The sequence below is a fragment of the Balaenoptera physalus genome (genome assembly GCF_965194825.1).
Source record: "Balaenoptera physalus genome assembly, chromosome: 8".
NCBI lineage: Eukaryota > Metazoa > Chordata > Mammalia > Artiodactyla > Balaenopteridae > Balaenoptera > Balaenoptera physalus.
The window spans coordinates 82,417,602-82,438,177 of record NC_138887.1 but is presented as its reverse complement, the minus strand read 5'-3'; the positions used below and the strand labels follow the sequence as shown (position 1 = coordinate 82,438,177).

At 37.1% G+C, this 20,576-nt stretch overlaps 1 protein-coding gene across 6 annotated transcripts in view; it reads left to right on the top strand.

Annotated features, from left to right (window-relative positions):
• The window catches only part of MATCAP2 (microtubule associated tyrosine carboxypeptidase 2), a 96,594-nt gene that overhangs the window by 35,490 nt on the left and 40,528 nt on the right, over positions 1-20,576 (top strand). For 4 of the 6 annotated variants that reach the window (XM_082471884.1, XM_082471883.1, XM_082471881.1 and 1 more), the window contains exons 3-6: positions 13,362-13,505; positions 14,197-14,329; positions 14,880-15,185; positions 20,421-20,570. In XM_082471884.1, the coding sequence (XP_082328010.1) occupies positions 13,362-13,505; positions 14,197-14,329; positions 14,880-15,185; positions 20,421-20,570 (733 nt within the window). The remainder of the gene's footprint in view (positions 1-13,361; positions 13,506-14,196; positions 14,330-14,879; positions 15,186-20,420; positions 20,571-20,576) is intronic. The other 2 variants (XM_082471885.1, XM_082471882.1) reach the window with 1 other exon arrangement.

Sequence of the window (20,576 nt, the reverse complement as noted above, 5' to 3'; positions counted from 1 at the left end):
CATTTCTTCAGTGAAGTAGTGTATCCATTGTTTTCCTATTCCTAAGACTTTATATTTTTCAAAATAGTTATTTGCACATACAGTCAGTTTTTGATTACCCATATTAATGGAAGGAAATATTTGTATGGATTAGCTAAAATGGAAAGATTATTCCCTGTTCCCTCCCTATCAAATAGTTCTCATCAGGGCAGTCATCTTAGCTTTCCTGGTGTGGCAATGCTATACCAGCCATAGTAAGTAGGAAACACAGCAATAGCAAGAGCCACAACAGTGGCCTGAAATGGAGATTGTAGAAGGAAGTGATGTTTGAAGTCCACCATCTAAGTGAAAATAATCCACTGAAGTGATTTATAAAGAAGAAAGCTTTTTGAAATCTTTTATTTGGTTCCAGGCATCTTATATTGTAACCTCTGGAGGAAAAGATGCAGTTAGGAAAGATGGGGGATTAAGTACTGAGGAATGGTAGTGTGAAGAAGAACAGATGTTAGACTTGTAGTTACTAGAAGAAATGTGCAGATATATTTGCAAAAAAATCGATGTCAAAAACATACAGTAAAATATCTTTTTCATCTTTCCATCTTAGCATATCAAAGCACTCCTTAAAGATGTTCTTGTTAATCTTTACAATATCTTGAAATATAACCCTCTTAGCCAATAGAGAAATGGGTCTTATAGCTGTTTGTAAGAATTACTGTCTTAAATAAGAGGTTTGTTAGACTTGTAAATGTAATTAAGAAATTCAGGAATTGCCTTCTTTTAAAAATATTCTTTGACTTATGATTGATTTTTAGGACTCTTGCTCTATAGGAGAGAGATGGACTCGATCTCTGAGGTTTCCCTTGCACACTATGTTGCAGAATGTCTGTTTCTATTTTTATTTTTGCCCCCATGCTATGTACTCATGTAAACATTGCACAGTGTCTGCTTCATTTTCCCTATATATATATTGAGGGAAATAGACTAAATGATCCTTGAGAGCCCTTTCTAGGACCACACACATCTCTCCTAAGTTCTAGGCCCCAAAATACTATAGCTAATCAAATCAAGATTCCATTTCATGTCATATTATATATCCAGTTGTCATGTATTTTGTACAAACATTTAGCTATCCTTCCACATTACATGTTAATCACAGAAAAGCTCAGAGTTTCTGCCAGCTGTGTTAACTGAAAATTCTTTTACTTCAGATATCAGTGCTTTATTAACTCAACGTAATTGGCAAACATTTTGGTTTGTTAAAATTAACTTTCCAAATTAAGTGAAACTTGTTTCTCTAACTACAAAACCTAGTGGAAAAAAACATTTCAATGCAGTTCTTTCTACAATGTATATTGACCTTGACAATTCAGGAGTATACTTTTCAAACTAAGGTTACTAAGACAGTAAACTAACAGCAGAACTGTAAAGAATAACCAAGGAAATCAGGGTGTGAGCAAAAAAATGTTTTACCTTAAATTCATGTGAATGCCACATTAAACTTCACAATGTATCTTTATTCTAATATAGAAAAATGTAAATTGCTTATGGACTCTCTGGCAACCTGTCTATTCTTCCCCAACGTGAGAAACTGAAACTTAGTACTAAGGTATTACACATTAACATTATTGGTTTGTAAAATTAACTCTTGTCACCAAAAGTCCAGTAGCATCTTGAGGGGAAAGCACAGACAAGGCACCTTCTGGGAAGGAGAGGAGTCATCAGGAGCGCTGTATGACTCAGAGCAAGCAAGGGTTCCAGCGGCTTGGAGACATAAAAGTCATAATTTTACCAAATTCAAGCATATTGTCTTAATAAAAACTTTGAGTGTCGTAAACTTGATTTCTTATAAAAAGATATGTCCACAAGTGAAACAGTATAGTTGGAAAGCAAGATGCAAGAAAAAGTTCGTTTTTTAAAGGTATTTGATGTCTCTCAAAAAGGCCATTTCCATCATAACCATATTATTTAAGAATTAGGATATTACTTGATATTAATATATCTTACATCTACTTAACTAAAAAAACTGTTCTGCTTATGTAATTAGAGTATCCTAAATTTCTTTATTACTGAATGGAAGTGAATGGTCCATGCTATCAAAGGTACTTGATAGAGTTATTGTAAAATCTCAGAGGTATTTAGAGAAAAGAACTCTGACATCAACTTTTTTCCTGCATTGAAACAACGTAACGCATAACATTCTGTGGCATAGCATTTCATTTCCATTTATAGAGTTCACATATTCAAAGTAAGTACCAAGATGGACCAACTTTATTATGTTAGGAAATTCTGATTTTCTTCCTAGTTAGCAAACTTTATACAGCTAGGGTATCTCAAGGGTCACATACCTATAGGATTTGAGCAGGGATCATAAATGATTGCAGGGAGCTGGCTGGGCACAGTAGGAAACTAAAAACCAGACAGCAGTTATCTAACTTGGGCTACAGTTTGGGTCTAGTGTTATCATACCCTCAGAATTTTTAAGAGAAGGTAGGTAACCTGAATTTTATACCAAGTCTTCTAATTTGTAAATGTTGACAGCTAATTCAAACAAAGGTTGTTCAGACCAATGAAAACCTGTTTGTGGGCCACATTCATCCCTTGGGTTGCCAGTTTGCCACCTCTGATTGATCAGATCTATTAAACATAAGCTCTGTTTTATTGAGGCCAATCAATGATAGCATCACATAAAGACTTTTAAATGTGGTCCTCAGGAAATAATGTCTTGGTTTTAGAGTTTATAGTGAAAATGGAATAGGTAATTCATTGTTATATTAAAATGCATGCATAATAAATACATAAAATCACGTTGTATTCTAAAGCAAGACAAGTGTTCATTTTCCTTTTTTGATAGAAATAACAATTGGAAATCACATACCTTCACTGATAGCAGTATGTCTTGATATAAAATTTCTTTAAGGCTAAGTTTTATTTATTTATTTATTCATTCATTCATTCATTCATTCATTCTTGGCTGCGCTGGGTCTTCCTTGCTCTGCACGAGTTTTCTCTAGTTGCGGCGAGCGGGGGCTTCTCTTGTTGCAGAGCACGGGCTCTAGGCGTGCGGGCTTCAGTAGTTGTGGCATGTGGGCTCAGTAGTTATGGCTCACAAGCTGTAGAGCGCAGGCTCAATAGTTGTGGTGCACGGGCTTAGTTGCTCCGCGGCATGTGGGATCTTCCCGGACCAGGGCTCGAACCCATGTCCCCTGCATTGGCAGGCAGATTCTTAACCACTGTGCCACCAGGGAAGTCCAAGGCTAAGTTTTAATTGTACTAGTATTGAAGGTATTTTGTCTTGGTAGACCTCAAATTGTTCAAACAGTGAAGGGGAGGGAAAAGCAAGCCTTCTTTAAACTATACCTCTCCCTAGGTGACTCTGTTTTTTGCTTAGCAGATCACAAAGTTTTCCTAGATACACTAAAGCTATAAAATTATTTTGAATTTAGTACATCCATAGTAGTTGTGTGTCTTAGACTGGAGAAGTGAGGTCATTTCTTAACCTAATAGCAAGGAAGATTTTCTTACAGTCAGAGATGGAAACACCCCAATCAGATTGTATGTCCTTGGAACAAGGTATGACCTTGATGACTCTTTGAAACAACACTTCATTGATTTGCCTTTGAAAACTTGCCTAACGTGCACTCTCAGGTTCTTATCTTAACAGGGTTTTTCCTCCAAAACAGTTTGAATGTCTGCTTCTTCCTTGTAGGTAGTGAAAGAAGAGTTTGCAGTACTAAGCTATTTATGAATATCTTCTCCTGGTAGCAGTTACCCTATCACTTTCCCACTTATCATTGTATACATCCAAACTACCCCCAACCCTGATGACGCAAATGTGCAGAAGAGGGAGAAGGGAATGGGGGGACGGCTGCAAGTGACATTTTTCTTTGTCCCACTGTGTTCTTTCATTTGTTCCGTCATTGAAGGCAGACTCAATTTCTCGAATCTATTTCCTAGGTTCTGCATATGTAGAATATAATTTATTGAAACATTTTTCTCTTTATTATAATCTGGTCATAGTTTGCAGTCTGTCTTATAGAAAACTGAATTACTGGCAAAAGTGTTTTTGCTTCCGTTTCTCCTGCTCTCCACATTGCTGTCAATGTCTAAGGTACAAATCTGATTGTGTCACTTTCCTTCCCGGAAAACTTTAGGGCTCCTCATAATTCAGGATAAAGTCCAAAATCTTTATCATGGCCTACAGGCCTTTCATCTTTCATGATCTGGGTCATGCTTAGGTTTCCAAAGTCAACTCTATACTCCCACAGCATCTTGTGCAAATTATCTATCATGACATTTATCACACTGTTATCATCCTTAAGTTTCTTTTTTTGCCTTTACCATTAGACTAACCTCTTTTATAAAAGTGTATTTTATGTCTTTCAACTGTTCCCAGAATCTAGCAGAGTTCCTAGCGCTAGATAAATGAGTCTCCTGGTTCCTAGGCTGGAGGTGTAGGAACTGTGTATTTCACTTTCTTTGCTTTGTGTATGCTTTTGACAATATTATCCCCTTTTACCTGGAATGCCGTCTATTTCCTCTATGCCCCCACTTCAGTTTACCTTTCTCTATGTTTTCACAACACATTATTCATATATCCAACAGAGTATTATTAAATTATGTTAATTTCAATGTAATCTCTGTCTAATGGTCAGACAGGGACTTAGATTCTAAAATATATAAATAAAAGCAGTGATTGGCACAAAGAAGGTAACCATAGAGATGAGTGAATGAATGATCCTTATGAATGGTATGCTAGAAATTTAGTGAAGTGTAGTCTGCAAACAGTGGATCCAAATCTGTGGCTCAAGGGTCAAGTTCAGCTTGCACATCTGTGTTTTTTTTGGGGGGGTCAGCTCAGTGTTTTTTAAAACATTGGTATATAAGGATGCTCTTCTGTTTCCTCTCCCGGATGTCATATACTCAGTAGCTTTACAGAGAGGTTGCTGCTTGCAGCTGAAGGTATTTGAGTGTGTAACAACTGCTCTAGTATCCCATCATTTTCTGGCTAAAATACCTTAAATGGAGGCCTGAAGACCTGATTGAGTAATCCAAATCTTTATATACCTAGTTTGCTACCAAGAAGAAATAGCCACCATTGAAAAATTCATTCAGTATTTTGAATTTTTTATTTCATTCTGAGAATCTCAAAGTACCAGAATGTGTGTGTACCTCATCCTTATCTGAAGTAAGCATTTTCAAACTGTTCTGAGGAATACTGCATGAGAAAAAGATGGCCATATAAGGTAGAAAACACAAACTGTTATAGTCACCACATGTAGTATCATAATAAAGGCTTAGAAGAGTCTTGTTTAACTTTGTTTAATCCAAACACATTTGGCCAAGGGACCCTTTTAAAAATAATATCTTGTCAACCACTTTTCCAAAAAAAAAAAAAAAAAAAAAAAAAACCAGTTTGGAAAACACTGGCTTAAAGAAAAGGACTATGTGATCTCCTAGGGGTTATTCAGTATTTGGGGGATGAAGAGGGTCAGAGTTCTAGATATTAGAATTTACTAAAAATGAGAGGAATGAAGAGAGGGTTGGGATTGAATAGAGGTCAAATCAATTACCTTAAATACTACATACAGTCATTTGGGAAACAGACTATAAAATACATTCATAGTTTCTCTTTTTCTCTCTCTCCCCCCCCGCCCCTTTTACTCTCTGTCTCTATCTCTGATTTCATCCTCACACTAACCCTGTGAGGTAAGTAGCACAAAGATTTTCATCTCCACTTTGCCACTGAAGAAACTAAACCTGAGAAAGGTAAAATGGCATACCTAAGATCACACAGTAAAAGGTAGGGCACCAACGTAAAACCAGATCTTTTGACTTCTAGTCTTTCCACAGTATCACCCAGACTCATATCGTGTTAGTGTCCCTATTGTATATAGTTTTTCACTGAGTGAAAACTGCATTTGAAAAGGGAAATAGGTTTTTAGCACATGACTGTGAAGTGGCTTGTGATTGATGGTCAGATTTCCAAATTGCTAAACAGCAAACAGAATCAGCAAGTAAACCAAAAGTAGATTACTAAACAGTGTTGAGATTTTTCAGAAAGTTTGTTATATCATACAAGACAATGCTGTAAGTTTTATATCAAGATTTTTCCTTTTCTGAATTAGTGGCTTAAATATTACACTGTGCTGTTTGATTACTGTTGCTTTTTTAAATGATGGCTTTATGAGGATATAATTCACGTGCCATGTAGTTCACCCATCTAAAGTGTACAGTTAAGTGATTGTCAATATATTTAGGATTATGCAATGATTACCGCTATCAAATTTGAGGAATTTCATCATCCCCAAAAGGAAACCCTGAATTCATTACAAGTGACTCATCCCCAGCCCCATCCTGTTCCAGCCCTAGACAACCATCAGTCTATTGATACTTTCTCTATGGATTTTTCTGTTCTGGACATTTCATATAAATGGAGTCATACGATATGTGGTGCATTGTGACTAGCTTCTTTTACTTAGCATGTTTTCAAGATTAATCCTTATAGTAGCATGTATCAGTGCTTTTTATTGTTGAATAATATTCCATGTATGGATATTTTAGATTTTATTTATCCATTCACCAGTTGATAGACATTTGGGTTGTTTCCACTTTTTGGCTATTATGAACAATGCTGCTATGAACATTTGTGTACAGATTTTTGTGTGGACATGTTTTTAGGTATCTTGGGTACATACCTAGTAGTAGATCATGTGGTAGTTGGTCATATGGTAGGAGATCATAGATCATATAATAATGGGTCATATGGGAATTCTGTGTCTAACGTTTTTTTTCCCTAATATTTATTTATTTATTTATGGCTGTGTTGGGTCTTCGTTTCTGTGCGAGGGCTTTCTCCAGTTGCGGCAAGCGGGGGCCACTCTTCATCGCGGTGCGTGGGCCTCTCACTATTGCGGCCTCTCTTGTTGCGGAGCACAGGCTTCAGACGCGCAGGCTCAGTAGTTGTGGCTCACGGGCCTAGTTGCTCCGCGGCATGTGGGATCTTCCCAGACCAGGGCTCGAACCTGTGTCCCCTGCATTGGCAGGCATATTCTCAACCACTGCGCCACCAGGGAAGCCCTGTGTCTAACCTTTTGAGGAAGACTCTTTTCCAAAGTGACTGCATCATTTTACATTCCCACCAGCCATATATGAGTTCCAGTTTCTCCACATTGTTACCAACTCTTTTTTTTTTTTTTTTGTCAACTTGTTTTTATAGCCATCCTAGTGGGTATGAAGTGGTATCTCGTGGTTTTGACTTGCATTTCTCTGATGACTAATGATGTTGAGCATCTTTTCATGTGCTTATTGGCCATTTGTGTATCTTCTTTGGAAAACTATTTGGATCTTTTGCCCATATTTTAATTGGATTATTTGTGTTTTTATTATTGAGTTGGAGTTCTCTATATATTTTAGATATGTCACTTTTCAGATATGAAATTTGCAAACATTTTCTCCTGTTCTGTGGGTTGTCTTTTTTCACTTTCTTGATGGTGTCCTTTGAAGCATAAAAGTTTTTAATTTGGATGAAATCCAACTTATCTATTTTGTTATTTGTACTTTTGGTGTACAAATCTAGGAAAGCACTGCCTAATCCAAGGTCATGAAAATGTATGCCTCTGCTTTCTTCTACAAGTTCTATAGCTTTAGCTCTTACATTTAGGTCTTTGATCCATTTTCAGTTAATTTTTTGTATATGATATGTGGTAGGGGTCCAATTTTATTCTTTTATTTGTATCCAGTTGTCCCAGCACCATTTATTGAAAATAATTTGATTACTCTTCTTGTTTTAATAGAAGAAAATAAGAATGCTTCAAAGTCATGAGCTGGCAGTAACATTGTGAAGAATGCTGATGTTCTGTTTTGTGTAGCATTATGTATGACATCCAGATCTGGAGAGAGATAAGACCATTTCATTCACACTGAACAGCTGCTCATTTTGCATTTATTTCCTCTGTGCTTCAGGTTTGAGTTCTCTGAAAATCAATTTGTTTTGATGCCTGTAAGATATACAAAGCTTTAAAATATTATTCTCTTATAAAGAGGAAGGATTTAGGAATGACTGATTTGTAAGCAGAGATAATATATTGATTCATAATTAAGCAAAAATATGTAATCTTTTTGGTCCAATGTTTTTAAAAAGGTAAAAGTATGTTTGATAGCCTGTTTCAATCAATTTTCAGCAAGAAACATTATCCCACCTGATAACTGTTCTTATGGAACTCAAAAGTAGATTATATTATACGATTTTCTAACATAGTGATGGAGGAGTTGGCTAAGTAGGAAAATGGAAAAGTGCAAAGTCAGATTCATGCAGACTAGGGATCCAAGACCTGGACAGTAGGATAGGTATATATTAAGATGTTCTGGTTCCAGGAGTTTTAAAACTGATTAGTGAAACTGTTATGTTGCATCGCTTACTGTTTATATTTGTTATTCTTAGAAATGGAAGGAAGCAGAGAATATATTTGATGTTGATGGATAAATTGGGGCTAGATTTCCACATGGATGAGGGAAGTAGCTGCTTGCTCGAGTAGACCTCAAGAATGTGAGCCATACCAGTTCTGTCTACCAGCAATCTGCTCTGCCTAAAAATCTACCATGGAAGATATTTTTTGAATTTTTAAATATTTTCATGTGTTTCCTTTTTAAATACAAATACTCTGGAGAAGGGATATCAATGACGAACTGACAAGTGGGAGAAGGTAACTCGATAGTGAAAAGAAAGGCCTGGAGATTCCAAAGTAGAGGGTACTTAAACAGTTTTATATTTTCCAGTTGTAAAAGAAATATGTGTTTAGTGCAGAAACTTAGAAAAGTATGGAGAAGAGAATAATTATTATAATTCCACCACCTCTAGGTCACGACTTTTAACATTTTAGTGCGTTTTCCCTGCTGTGTATAAAATAGATAACTAACAAGGACCTACTGTATAGCACAGGGAACTATACTCAATATTTTGTAATAACCTATAAGGGAAAAGAATCTGAAAAAAAAATAGACATGTATGTGTAACTGAATCACTTTGCTGTACACTGGAAACTAACACAACATTATAAATCAATGGTACTTCAAGAAAAAAAAAAAAAAGAAAATACATTTTAGTGTGTTTTCCTTGTTCCATGCCTAATGTTCATGGTTGAGTTAGCATACTTTAGTTTACATGTCTATATTTTTTCATGCCGTTAAAAGCTGTCAGCGTTTCTTTTTTGTCAGCATGCAATGGGTATACAGTAATTAGATTAAGTTAAATCTTTAGGTTGTTCCTCTTGTGCTTTTAAATTTCATGGAAATAGTTTTGGTAGTTGTCCACTCCAGGGGAGTTTCCTGCATAGATTCTGTTGGAAGGAGGCTAGTCAGTAAGCTGTGCAGTGGAGGCACCTGCTATAATAGGCCTGCCCCAGCATTAGAGTCAAAGGAGGAGGACCACAGCTGAACCAGTTATGTGGGAATTGTTCGTTCCTTCCTCCCAGCCATCAATATACTGAAGGGGAAGAGAGGCCATGAAAATAGGGGAGAGATGAGAAGGAATCACATCACTGATTATGCCTTCTTTTCCCAGTGAAGGTTCTTTAGGCCTCAGGCCAGGCCCTGCCTAGGGGAGGGGAAAGAGCTTTAATTGGATATGTGGTTTATGTTTTAAATTGGGTTAAATTAACTTGAAGTGGACTTTTTTTTTCTTTTAATACTTGAGCGTTTTTGGAAGTTAAATTGGTTGAGGTTTATTTGAAGATAGGAAAGGGATATGCTGGATGGCAAATTGAAAGTGATGATTGGGGAATTCCCTGGAGGTCAGTTGTTGGGACTCTGGGCTTTCACTGCCAAGGGCCCAGCTTCAATCCCTGGTCAGGGAACTAGGATCCCGCAAGCTGCAAGGCACGGCCAAAAAAAAAAAGTGATGATTGGAGAAAAATAATCAAGCTGCTGCTTGTTTGAATCTCCCACCAAGTAATATTGGGAGATGTAGTTTTCTGATTAACTTAAATGATGATATTAATGGAGAAGAGAGATTTGACGTAAAATTTATTGCCTCTTAAAGGTGTTAACCATGTGGAAGTGTGTGAAAGCTTGATTCTTAAAGTGATACAGATATTGATTCTCTGAGCTCTAGGGGGAGAGGATGAACTCTTTTTTCCTGTAAAAAAACAAACAAAAACTTGTAAGGAGATGTGGGTCAAAGGGTACCAACTTTCAGTTATAAACTGAATAAGTTCTGGGTATCTAATATATATCGTGATGATTATAGGTAATAATAGTACATTGTATACTTGAAATTTGCTAAGATCTTAGATGTTCCCACCACATTAAAAAAATGTAACTATATGAGGTGATGGATTTGTAAATTAACTTGATTGTAGTAGTCATTTCATAGTGTATACATATATTAAGTCATCGCATTGTACACCTTAGACACATGATTGTAGAACCTAAATATACACAATTTTTATTTGTCAGTCATACCTCAGTGAAGCTGGAAAAAATGACTTTTTCCTTTGCATATTGTAAACAATTTTGAAAACTTCTGTATAGTGCAAATAATTAAACATCAGTGCAACACATTATCCCTTCTCAAACATGAACATCATATCATGTAGCCTTTTGCTATATCCTTCCAGGCTTCCTTGTGCCTTTTTAAAATTGCTTATTGCCTTTTTTTCCCCCAAAATTGAGATCATACTTGTAAAATTTTTGTGGCCTGCAAGAGGTTGCATAAGGAAGCAGAAATTGTTGTAACACAAAAATGTTCACTGATGAAGTAACCACTGAACATTCCTGACTTCTCTCTTAAAACTTGAATTTATTCACCTCTCCAACCACTGTCTCTCTTTCTGTGCTGGGGTCTATTTAATGCAGATGGATTGGGAAGTCAGTGAAGGATACTGGAGATCTGTGTGGTCACTGACAAATTTGTCTAGGTTGGACCAGTTGAAAAACTAATAAAGAAAAATATCTAGAGATGACAACAGGATGGGCACTTCAGTGAAGAATGACTGTACATGACATATTAAGATAAGCTTTTGGGAACATCCATGTAGCTCTCATGAAGGATTGCTGCCATGATGGTGCCATGTAAGTCACGCAATGAAAAATGATGTGCTGTTGCATATCATTTTGATAGAAAAATTACATCCCCCCCAAAAAAAACTCCCACTATTTTTATTCATTCTTTGATTATCTAATAATTAGTTGATAGGTATAAAGGTTGCCTCAGTGTTGTTAAACTGCCAAGGTAATTTTTTTTAATCTTATATTTATAGGGTACTTTTTCAGGATAAATTTTTAATCAAATCTTTGTTCCCTATTATGAATATGAATGAATACTTATTATGAGTGTGAATACTTAATAGCCTTCTACTAAGTACCATTTATTGATGATAACAAGGGCCACCTGTATTTAAGTTTTTCTAAAGTCTCTAGACTGTTATAATAAATAGTAACCAGATAACCACATTTTCCTACTGAGTAAGCATATGCTAGGAAAGCTAGTTTTATCCTAAGTTAAGTACGTACTTTTAAAAACCTATACGCACAAGTTATAATAAAAAATTTCTTTAACTTTTTTTAGGTCTAAATATAAGTTCAGTATAGAAGGTACCACTTCTGTCTCTTATGGAATTAAGGCAAAATTTCTCAGATTCTTCTAACTCTGATATATTGATGACTAGTGAGTGACCATTAGACTGGTGTATGCAAATAACTTATTAGCTAATCTGCTAAATGGGCTCTTAATTATGTGCTAATTTGTTCTTTTAATTATGCTAGTTGTCATATAAATAAATTAGCCTCTGGGATATTTGCTGTGTTCTCATTCTCTGAGATCCTTCTGGCTTTCTACTGTACACATGAATCACCTGGGGAATCTTGTTAAAATGCAGATTCTGATTCAGTATGCATGTAGCTTGGAGGCAGGCAAAATTCCAGATTTGAAGCCAGCCTCCAGGACAATGCCAGTGCCAATGCTGCTGGCTTTTCGACCACATTTTGAATATCAAAGCTTTTTTTTTTTTTTAACATCTTTATTGGCGTATAATTGCTTTACAATGGTGTGTTAGTTTCTGCTTTATAACAAAGTGAATCAGTTATTAACAGCAACTTTGGGAACACAAGCCAGGCAAACTTGCTGAAGCCATTTCTTGTTATGATAACTTTATGATTCACGCCTAGTTTATTAGTAATATATATTTTTCCTGTGGGGATATATATATTTACTTGTAGCACATGAGTTTTGCTGTAGTTTTTGTGTTGGGCATGTCATCTACAGTGGTATTTATAAAGAATGGTAACATACTGATGATGATGATGTAATAATTGACATGTATTGACTACTTATGTCTGACACTGTGCTTTACAAAGGTTGGCTAAATTTTCTCAACAAAACCATGCAGTAGACATTATTGTTGTTATCCCCATTTACTAATGAGGAGGCTTGGTAACAAGTTTAGTGACTTGCCCAGAGTCACACAACCAGAAGGTGGCAGAGCCAGGATGTCAGCTCAGGTAGTCTGACTCTAGAGCTTGTACTTTTAATCTCTTTACTAGTCTGACAACAGCTAGAAAGCATAGGCTTAATATAATATCAGGTATCTGAATTTTCTAGCTTCTGTCACCATTCACATAAGATATATTTGAATTTTCTAACTTTTTCCCAAAAGACCTTTGAATAGCATTTTCCATCCTAATGTTTTCCTTTTTTTGTGGCTTTCCCATAGATACTGATGATCTGTGATTTGTTACCAGTTTTTTTAGTCTTCCTTTTTGTATATTTGTACTTAGAGAAAAAGATCTCAACTTTCATATTCTTTTGATATGAAAATTTATGAAGAATGAAAAGTAGATAGTACCCTGCCCAGAATGAAAGATAAAAGTGTTTTTAGTAATGTTGAGACTATGTGTTTCTGCCAAAGAGTAGTAGCCCAGGAAAACATCAGGTTCTATAGGATCATCACAGAAGAATGGTTGATTCTTCTGTGTGTTCTTAAAAATTGGGAATTTTTTTCTTTATCCAAATGGTAATTATATTCTAGTAATTAGTCTGGAGACATACCTTATGAGTTCTCCTGCAAAACCACCAGATGGTCTTAGAGAACCCAAGAGAAACTGAGAACTCTGCCTTAGCTTCTCAGCCTGTTAGATGTTGACAGTTGTGCAGTGCTTGAGCCTTTATCCCGTGTTAAGAAGTAAGTACGTACACAGGTGTTTGTAAAAATTTATGAAAATGAGTGAAAGCTGTTTAGGATTAGAAAAATATGTTACCGTAGCTGCAATTTAATTTGGAAATCAGTAAACACAGAACAGGTCACGATAAATAAGAATATAACTAGCTCATTACTCATGTCGGAGTAATAGGAGGCTGTTTACTTTCATTATCTCTGTTTCTTTTACAGTCCATCAATATTATGGAACTGACTTTACAAAAGTATGGAAGCTATGAAAAATTTGAACAGGCCACTGGTGGTAGCCTGCTATCTAAAACTCGAATCTGGAGTCATGTTAGGAAATACATGATGAAAGAAGGCTGCGTGGGTGAGGTATGAATCATGAGTGAGCATGACAAGTTGACTGAGCATTTTAACTCTCAATCACTGCCATGTGTTTGTTTTTTCTGCAGGTTTTGTTTTCCCTACACTATTTTACTCATTAAATAAGTCACCCAGATTTCTTACTAAATACAAGTCTAAGTCATTGTTGCATTGAATTGTTAATGTTCAGTTTTTTTCTGTTTTTCCTTTTTTCTTACTACCATTTTTGTATAGCTTGTAGGATTATGTGAATTGGCTTATGAAAATTATTAATGAAGAGATTTGGCACAGTGACTTCTCTTATTAATGTCCAGTTCCTAGTGTTCAGTCTCAAAATAAGCTTTGGCCCAGCAGTGACCAGGACTCTGGCTCCTGTACCTTCCTTTGCATTATTCCAGCCTGGGGACTATATTTGAGAGCACTGCAGAGGCACAATTTCAGTTCTCTGTGTCTTCCTCCGCACAGCTGTCTACTTTTCTTTCAATCCAGTAAAGGTTTTTGAGTTCCCAAAGGCTCAAAATTGCAAGGGTCTGCATTTCATCTTCTTGGTTTCTGGGAGATTCAAGATGGTGTAAACAAAAGAAAAAGGTGTTAATTTATGGGTCCATTGTTTTCCGTGAAAACTTTCTCCCCCGCCTTCTACATTTTGTCTTTTATATATGTGTGTATATATATATGTATTTTAACTCTTGCTCCTTAGATTGTAGTTCATCTCACTGAGGACCTGCTTTCCCGAGCTTCCATGACAGTAGTAAATGGATGTCCAACACTGACCATCAATGTTTGCACCGCACGTGAGCATTGGCTGGAAGGAATGCTGAGGCATGAAATAGGTAGGGGGCAACCCTTCTCCATTTATTCAGTTGTAATAGCAGAAATTACTTCAAGGACTTGTTCGTTTAGAATGCAGTTTTTCTTAGTAATATTTGGCAAAAAGTAATGAAATTGTTAGGTGTCACTTGAACTAAAGCTAAGATATTAATGTCTCATTTCAAATTAGATTTTTTAGGGTACTGTATAGCTGTATTAAGCTTGGAGAGTCATTTAACTCCTCTGGATTTCAGTTCCCCCATCTTCAACTGAGGGAATTGAATTAAGTGATCTCTAAGATTCTTTTCAAATATCAAGTCTATAATTCGACTCTTAAAAAGAAAGTAAATTGCTGTAAAAGTTATACCTCTTCTAATGAGACATGTAATCCTTGTGAAGGCTGTGTACTCCTTCAAACCAAAGGGCATTAGTGTCAGATCATTTTCTACTTTGTTTTGATTTGTAGGTACACATCAATTTGGTTTTAGAACTGTTGGTAGAATCTTTTTTTGGAGAAGAATTAAAATAAGAATGGCATTTCTTACTTTTCATGTGCCTTTTTCTTCTCCATAGGCACACATTATTTTCGAGGTATTAACAACCTTCAGCAGCCATGGAACAGTTGGACTGGCCGTAAAAAACATGAGCTAAAGCCAAACAATCCCACAGAGGAAGGACTGGCAAGTATTCACAGTGTCCTGTTTAGAAGAGACCCCTTTTTATGGAGGGCTGCCCTCCTCTACTACACTGTTTATCGAGCCAGCCACATGTCTTTTTGTGAATTATTCAAAGATATTGGAAAGTTTGTCAAGGACCCCAATACAAGATGGGATTATTGTGTACGAGCCAAGAGGGGATGGACTGATACCTCCCAACCAGGTGTGTGTCCCTTGAGAGTAGATTTTCTGATTTATTGCGTAATTGTCTTTTTTTTTTAATTTTTGAATTTTATTTTATAAAACAGAATTTTATTTCCTAAAAAAGCAGGTTCTCACTAGTTATCCATGTTTTACATATTAGCGTATATATGTCAATCCCAATCTCCCAATTCATCACACCACCACCACCACCCTCCCGCCGCTTTCCCTCCCTGGTGTCCATACGTCTGTTCTCTACATCTGTGTCTCAATTTCTGCCCTGCAGACCGGTTCGTTGCTACTATTTTTCTAAGTTCCACATATATGCGTTAATATACGATATTTGTTTATCTCTTTCTTACTTCACTCTGTATGACAGTCTCTAGATTGATCCACGTCTCTACAAATGACCCAATTTCATTCCTTACTATGGCTGAGTAATATTCCATTGTATATATGTACCACATTTTCTTTATCCATTCGTCTGTCGATGGGCATTTAGGTTGCTTCCATGACCGGGCTATTGTAAATAGTGCTGCAGTGAACATTGGGGTGCATGTGTCTTTTTGAATTATGGTTTTCTCTGGGTATATGCCCAGTAGTGGGATTGCTGGGTCATATGGTAATTCTATTTTTAGTTTTTTAAGGAACTTCCATACTGTTCTCCATAGTGGCTGTATCAATTTACATTCCCACCAACAGCGCAAGAGGGTTCCCTTTTCTCCACACTCTCTCCAGCATTTGGAGATTGCTTTGGGTAGTATAGTCATTTTCACAATGTTGATTCTCCAATCCAAGAATACGATATATCTCTCCATCTGTTTGTATCAACTTTAATTTCTTTCATCAGTGTCTTACAGTTTTCTGCATACAGGTCTTTTGTCTCCTTAGGTAGGTTTATTCCTAGGAATTTTATTCTTTTTGTTGCAATGGTAAACAGGAGTGTTTTCTTAATTTCTCTTTCAGATTTTTCATCATTAGTGTATAGGAATGCAAGAGATTTCTGTGCATTAATTTTGTATCCTGCTACTTTACCAAATTCATTGATTAGCTCTAGTAGTTTTCTGGTGGTATCTTTAGGATTCTCTATGTATAGTATCATGTCATCTGCAAACAGTGACAGTTTTACTTCTTCTTTTCCAATTTGGTTTCCTTTTATTTCTTTTTCTTCTCTGATTGCCGTGGCTAGGACTTCGAAAACTGTGTTGAATAATAGTGGTGAGAGTGGACATCCTTGTCTTGTTCCTGATCTTAGAGGAAATGCTTTCAGTGTTTCACCATTGAGAATGATGTTGGCTGTGGGTTTGTCATATATGGCCTTTATTATGTTGAGGTAGGTTCCCTCTCTGCCCACTTTCTGGAGAGTTTTTTTATCATAATTGGATGTTGAATTTTGTCAGAAGCTTTTTCTGCATCTATTGAGATGATCATATGGTTTTTATTTTTCAATTTGTTAATATGGTGTATTACATTGATTGATTTGCGTATATTGAAGCATCCTTGCATCCCTGGGATAAATATCACTTGATCATGGTGTATGATCCTTTTAATGTGTTATTGGATTCTGTTTGCTAGTATTTTGTTGAGGATTTTTGCATTTATATTCGTCAGTGATATTGGTCTGTAGTTTTCTTTCTTTGTGACATCTTTGTCTCGTTTTGGTATCAGGGTGATGGTGGCCTCGTAGAATGTGTTTGGGAGTGTTCCTCCCTCTGCTATATTTTGGAAGAGTTTGAGAAGGATAGGTGTTAGCTCTTCTCTAAATGTTTGATAGAATTCGCCTGTGAAGCCATCTGGTCCTGGGCTTTTGTTTGTTGGAAGATTTTTAATCACAGTCTCAATTTCAGTGCTTGTGACTGGTCTGTTTATATTTTCTATTTCTTCCTGGTTCAGTCTTGGAAGGTTGTGCTTTTCTAAGAATTTGTTCATTTCTTCCAGGTTGTCCATTTTACTGGCATAGAGTTGTAGTAATCTCTCATGATCCTCTGTATTTCTGCAGTGTCAGTTGTTACTTCTCCTTTTTCATTTCTATTTCTATTGATTTGAGTCTTCTCCCTTTTTTTCTTGATGAGTCTGGCTAATGGTTTATCAATTTTGTTTATCTTCTCAAAGAAGCAGCTTTTAGTTTTATTGATCTTTGCTATTGTTTTCTTTGTTTCTATTTCATATATTTTGGCTCTGATCTTTATGATTTCTTTCCTTCTACTAACTTTGGGTTTTGTTTGAACTTCTTTCTCCAGTTCCTTTAGGTGTAAGGTTAGATTGTTTATTTGAGACTTTTCTTATTTCTTGAGGTAGGCTTGTATTGCTATAAACTTCCCTCTTAGAACTGCTTTTGCTGCATCCCATAGGTTTTGGATCATCGTGTTTTCATTGTCATTTGTCTCTAGGTATGTTTTGATTTCCTCTTTGATTTTTTCAGTGATCTCTTGGTTATTTAGTAACGTATTGTTTAGCCTCCATGTGTTTGTGTTGTTTATGGTTTTTTCCCTATAATTGATTTCTAATCTCATAGCATTGTGGTCAGAAAAGATACTTGATATGATTTCAGTTTTCTTAAATTTACTGAGGCTTGATTTGTGACCCAAGATGTGATCTATCCTGGAGAATGTTCCGTGCGCACTTGAGAAGAAAGTGTAATCTGCTGTTTTTGGATGGAATGTACTATAAATATCAATTAAATCTATCTAGTCTGTTGTGTCATTTAAAGCTTGTGTTTCCTTATTAATTTTCTGTTTGGATGATCTGTCCATTGGTGTAAGTGAGGTGTTAAAGTCCCCCACTATTATTGTGTTATTGTCAATTTCCTCTTCTGTAGCTGTTAGCAGTTGCCTTATGTATTGAGGTGCTCCTGTGTTGGTGTTTATATTATAAACATATAATATAAACAATTATATGTTTATAATTGTTATATCTTCTTCTTGGATTGATCCCTTGATCATTATGTAGTGTCCTTCCTTGTCTCTTGTACCATTCTTTATTTTAAAGTCTATTTTATCTGGTATGAGTATTGCTACTCAAGCTTTCTTTTGATTTCCATTTGCATGGAATATCTTTTTCCATCCCCTCACTTTAAGCCTGTATGTGTCCCTAGGTATGAAGTGGGTCTCTTGGAGACAGCATATAAATGGGTATTGTTTTTGTATCCATTCAGCGAGCTTGTGTCTTTTGGTTGGAGCATTTAATCCATTCACGTTTAAGGTAATTATTGATATGTATGTTCCTATTACCATTTTCTTAATTGTTTTGTGTTTGTTATTGTAGGTCCTTTTCTTCTCTTGTGTTTCCCACTTAGAGAAGTTCCTTTAGCATTTGTTGTAGAGCTGGTTTGGTGGTGCTGAATTCTCTTAGCTTTTGCTTGTCTGTAAAGCTTTTGATTTCTCCATCGAATCTGAATGAGATCCTTGCCTGGTAGAGTAATCTTGGTTGTAGGTTCTTCCCTTTCGTCACTTTAAATATATCGTGCCACTCCCTTCTGGTTTGTAGAGTTTCTACTGAGAAATCAGCTGTTAACCTTATGGGAGTTCCCTTGTATGTTATTTGTCGTTTTTCCCTTGATGGTTTCAGTAATTTTTGTTTGTCTTTAATTTTTTCCAGTTTGATTACTGTGTGTCTCAGCATGTTTCTCCTTGGGTTTATCCTGTATGGGACTGTCTGCACTTCCTGGGTTTAGGTAGCTATGTCCTTTCCCATATTAAGGAATTTTTCAACTATAATCTCTTCAAATATTTTCTCACGTCCTTTCTCTCTCTCTCTCCTGCTTCTGGGACCCTATAATGTGAATGTTGTTGCATTTAATGTTGTCCCAGAGGTCTCTTAGGCTGTCTTCATTTCTTTTCAATCTTTTTTCTTTATTCTCTTCCGCAGCAGTGAATTCCACCATTCTGTCTTCCAGGTCACTTATCCGTTCTTCTGCCTCAGTTATTCTGCTATTGATTCCTTCTAGTGTATTTTTCATTTCAGTTATTGTATTGTTCATCTCTGTTTGTTTGTTCTTTAATTCTTCTAGGTGTTTTTTCTTTAATTCTTCTAGGTCTTTGTTAAATGTTTCTTACTTCTTCTCGATCTTTGCCTCCATTCTTTTACCAAGGTCCTGGATTATCTTCACTATCATTATTCTGAATTCTTTTTCTGAAAGGTTGCCAATCTCCAGTTCATTTAGTTGTTTTTCTGGGGTTTTATCTTGTTCCTTCATCTGGGACATAGCCCTCTGCCTTTTTATCTTGTCTATCTTTCTGTGAATGTGGCTTTTTCCACAGGCTGCAGGATTGTAGTTCTTCTTGCTTCTGCTGTCTGCCCTCTGGTGGATGAGGCTATCTAGGAGGCTTGTGCAAGTTTCCTGATGGGAGTGACTGGTGATGGGTAGAGTTGGGTGTTGCTCTGGTAGGCAGAGCTCAGTAAAACTTTAATCCACTTGTCTGCTGATGGGTGGGGCTGGGTTCCCTCCCTGTTGGTTGTTTGGCCTGTGGCAACCCAACTCTGGAGCCTACCCGGGTTCTTTGGTGGGGCTAATGGCAGACTCTGGGAGGGCTCACGCAAAGGAGTACTTCCCAGAACTTCCGCTGCCAGTGTCCTTGTCCTCACGGTGAGACAAAGCCACCCCCGACCTCTGCAGGAGACCCTCCAACACTGGCACGTAGGTCTGGATCAGTCTCTTTTGGGGTTACTGCTCCTTCCCCTGTGTCCTGATGCACACCCTACTTTGTGTGTGCCCTTCAAGAGTGGAGTCTTTGTTTCCCCCAGTCCTGTCGAAGTCCTGCAATCAAATCCTGCTGGCCTTTGAAGTCTGATTCTCTAGGAATTTCTCTTCCCGTTGCCGGACCCCCAGGTTGAGAAGCCTGACGTGGGGCTCAGAACCTTCACTCCAGTGGGTGGACTTCTGTGGTATAAGTGTTCTCCAGTTTGTGAGTCACCCACTCAGCAGTTATGGGATTTGATTTTATTGTGATTGTGCCCCTCGTACTGTCTCATTGTGGCTTCTCCTTTGTCTTTGGATGTGGGGTATCTTTTTTGGTGAGTTCCAGTGTCTTCCTGTCGATGATTGTTCAGCAGTTAGTTGACTCTCAGGCTGACTTTCACTAACCCCTTCCTTAGGCACCAAGGGCAGGGCTTATTTACAGGCTTAGGAAAGGAGTCCCTTGTGTCTTCTGAGAACAGAGTTCAAACTTGCAGTTGGCCCTCAAGCAGCAAGCAACCTGCTTTTAAGCCTAAGTCTCGCTTTGCTCTTATCTTCCATCCATTTCTTCATGTCCTCCAGGTGCTGACTCAGCGGCGGCTGTGCGCACTCGCTCTGGCCAGGGCTCACGATCCCCGCTCTCCGTTTGGCTCCTGCAGGAGCCGGGTTCGGCTGCGGTGGGCACAGTGCAAGTGGGTGGCTCCGTGCCCGGCTCACTGGCTGCGGGACTGGGTAATT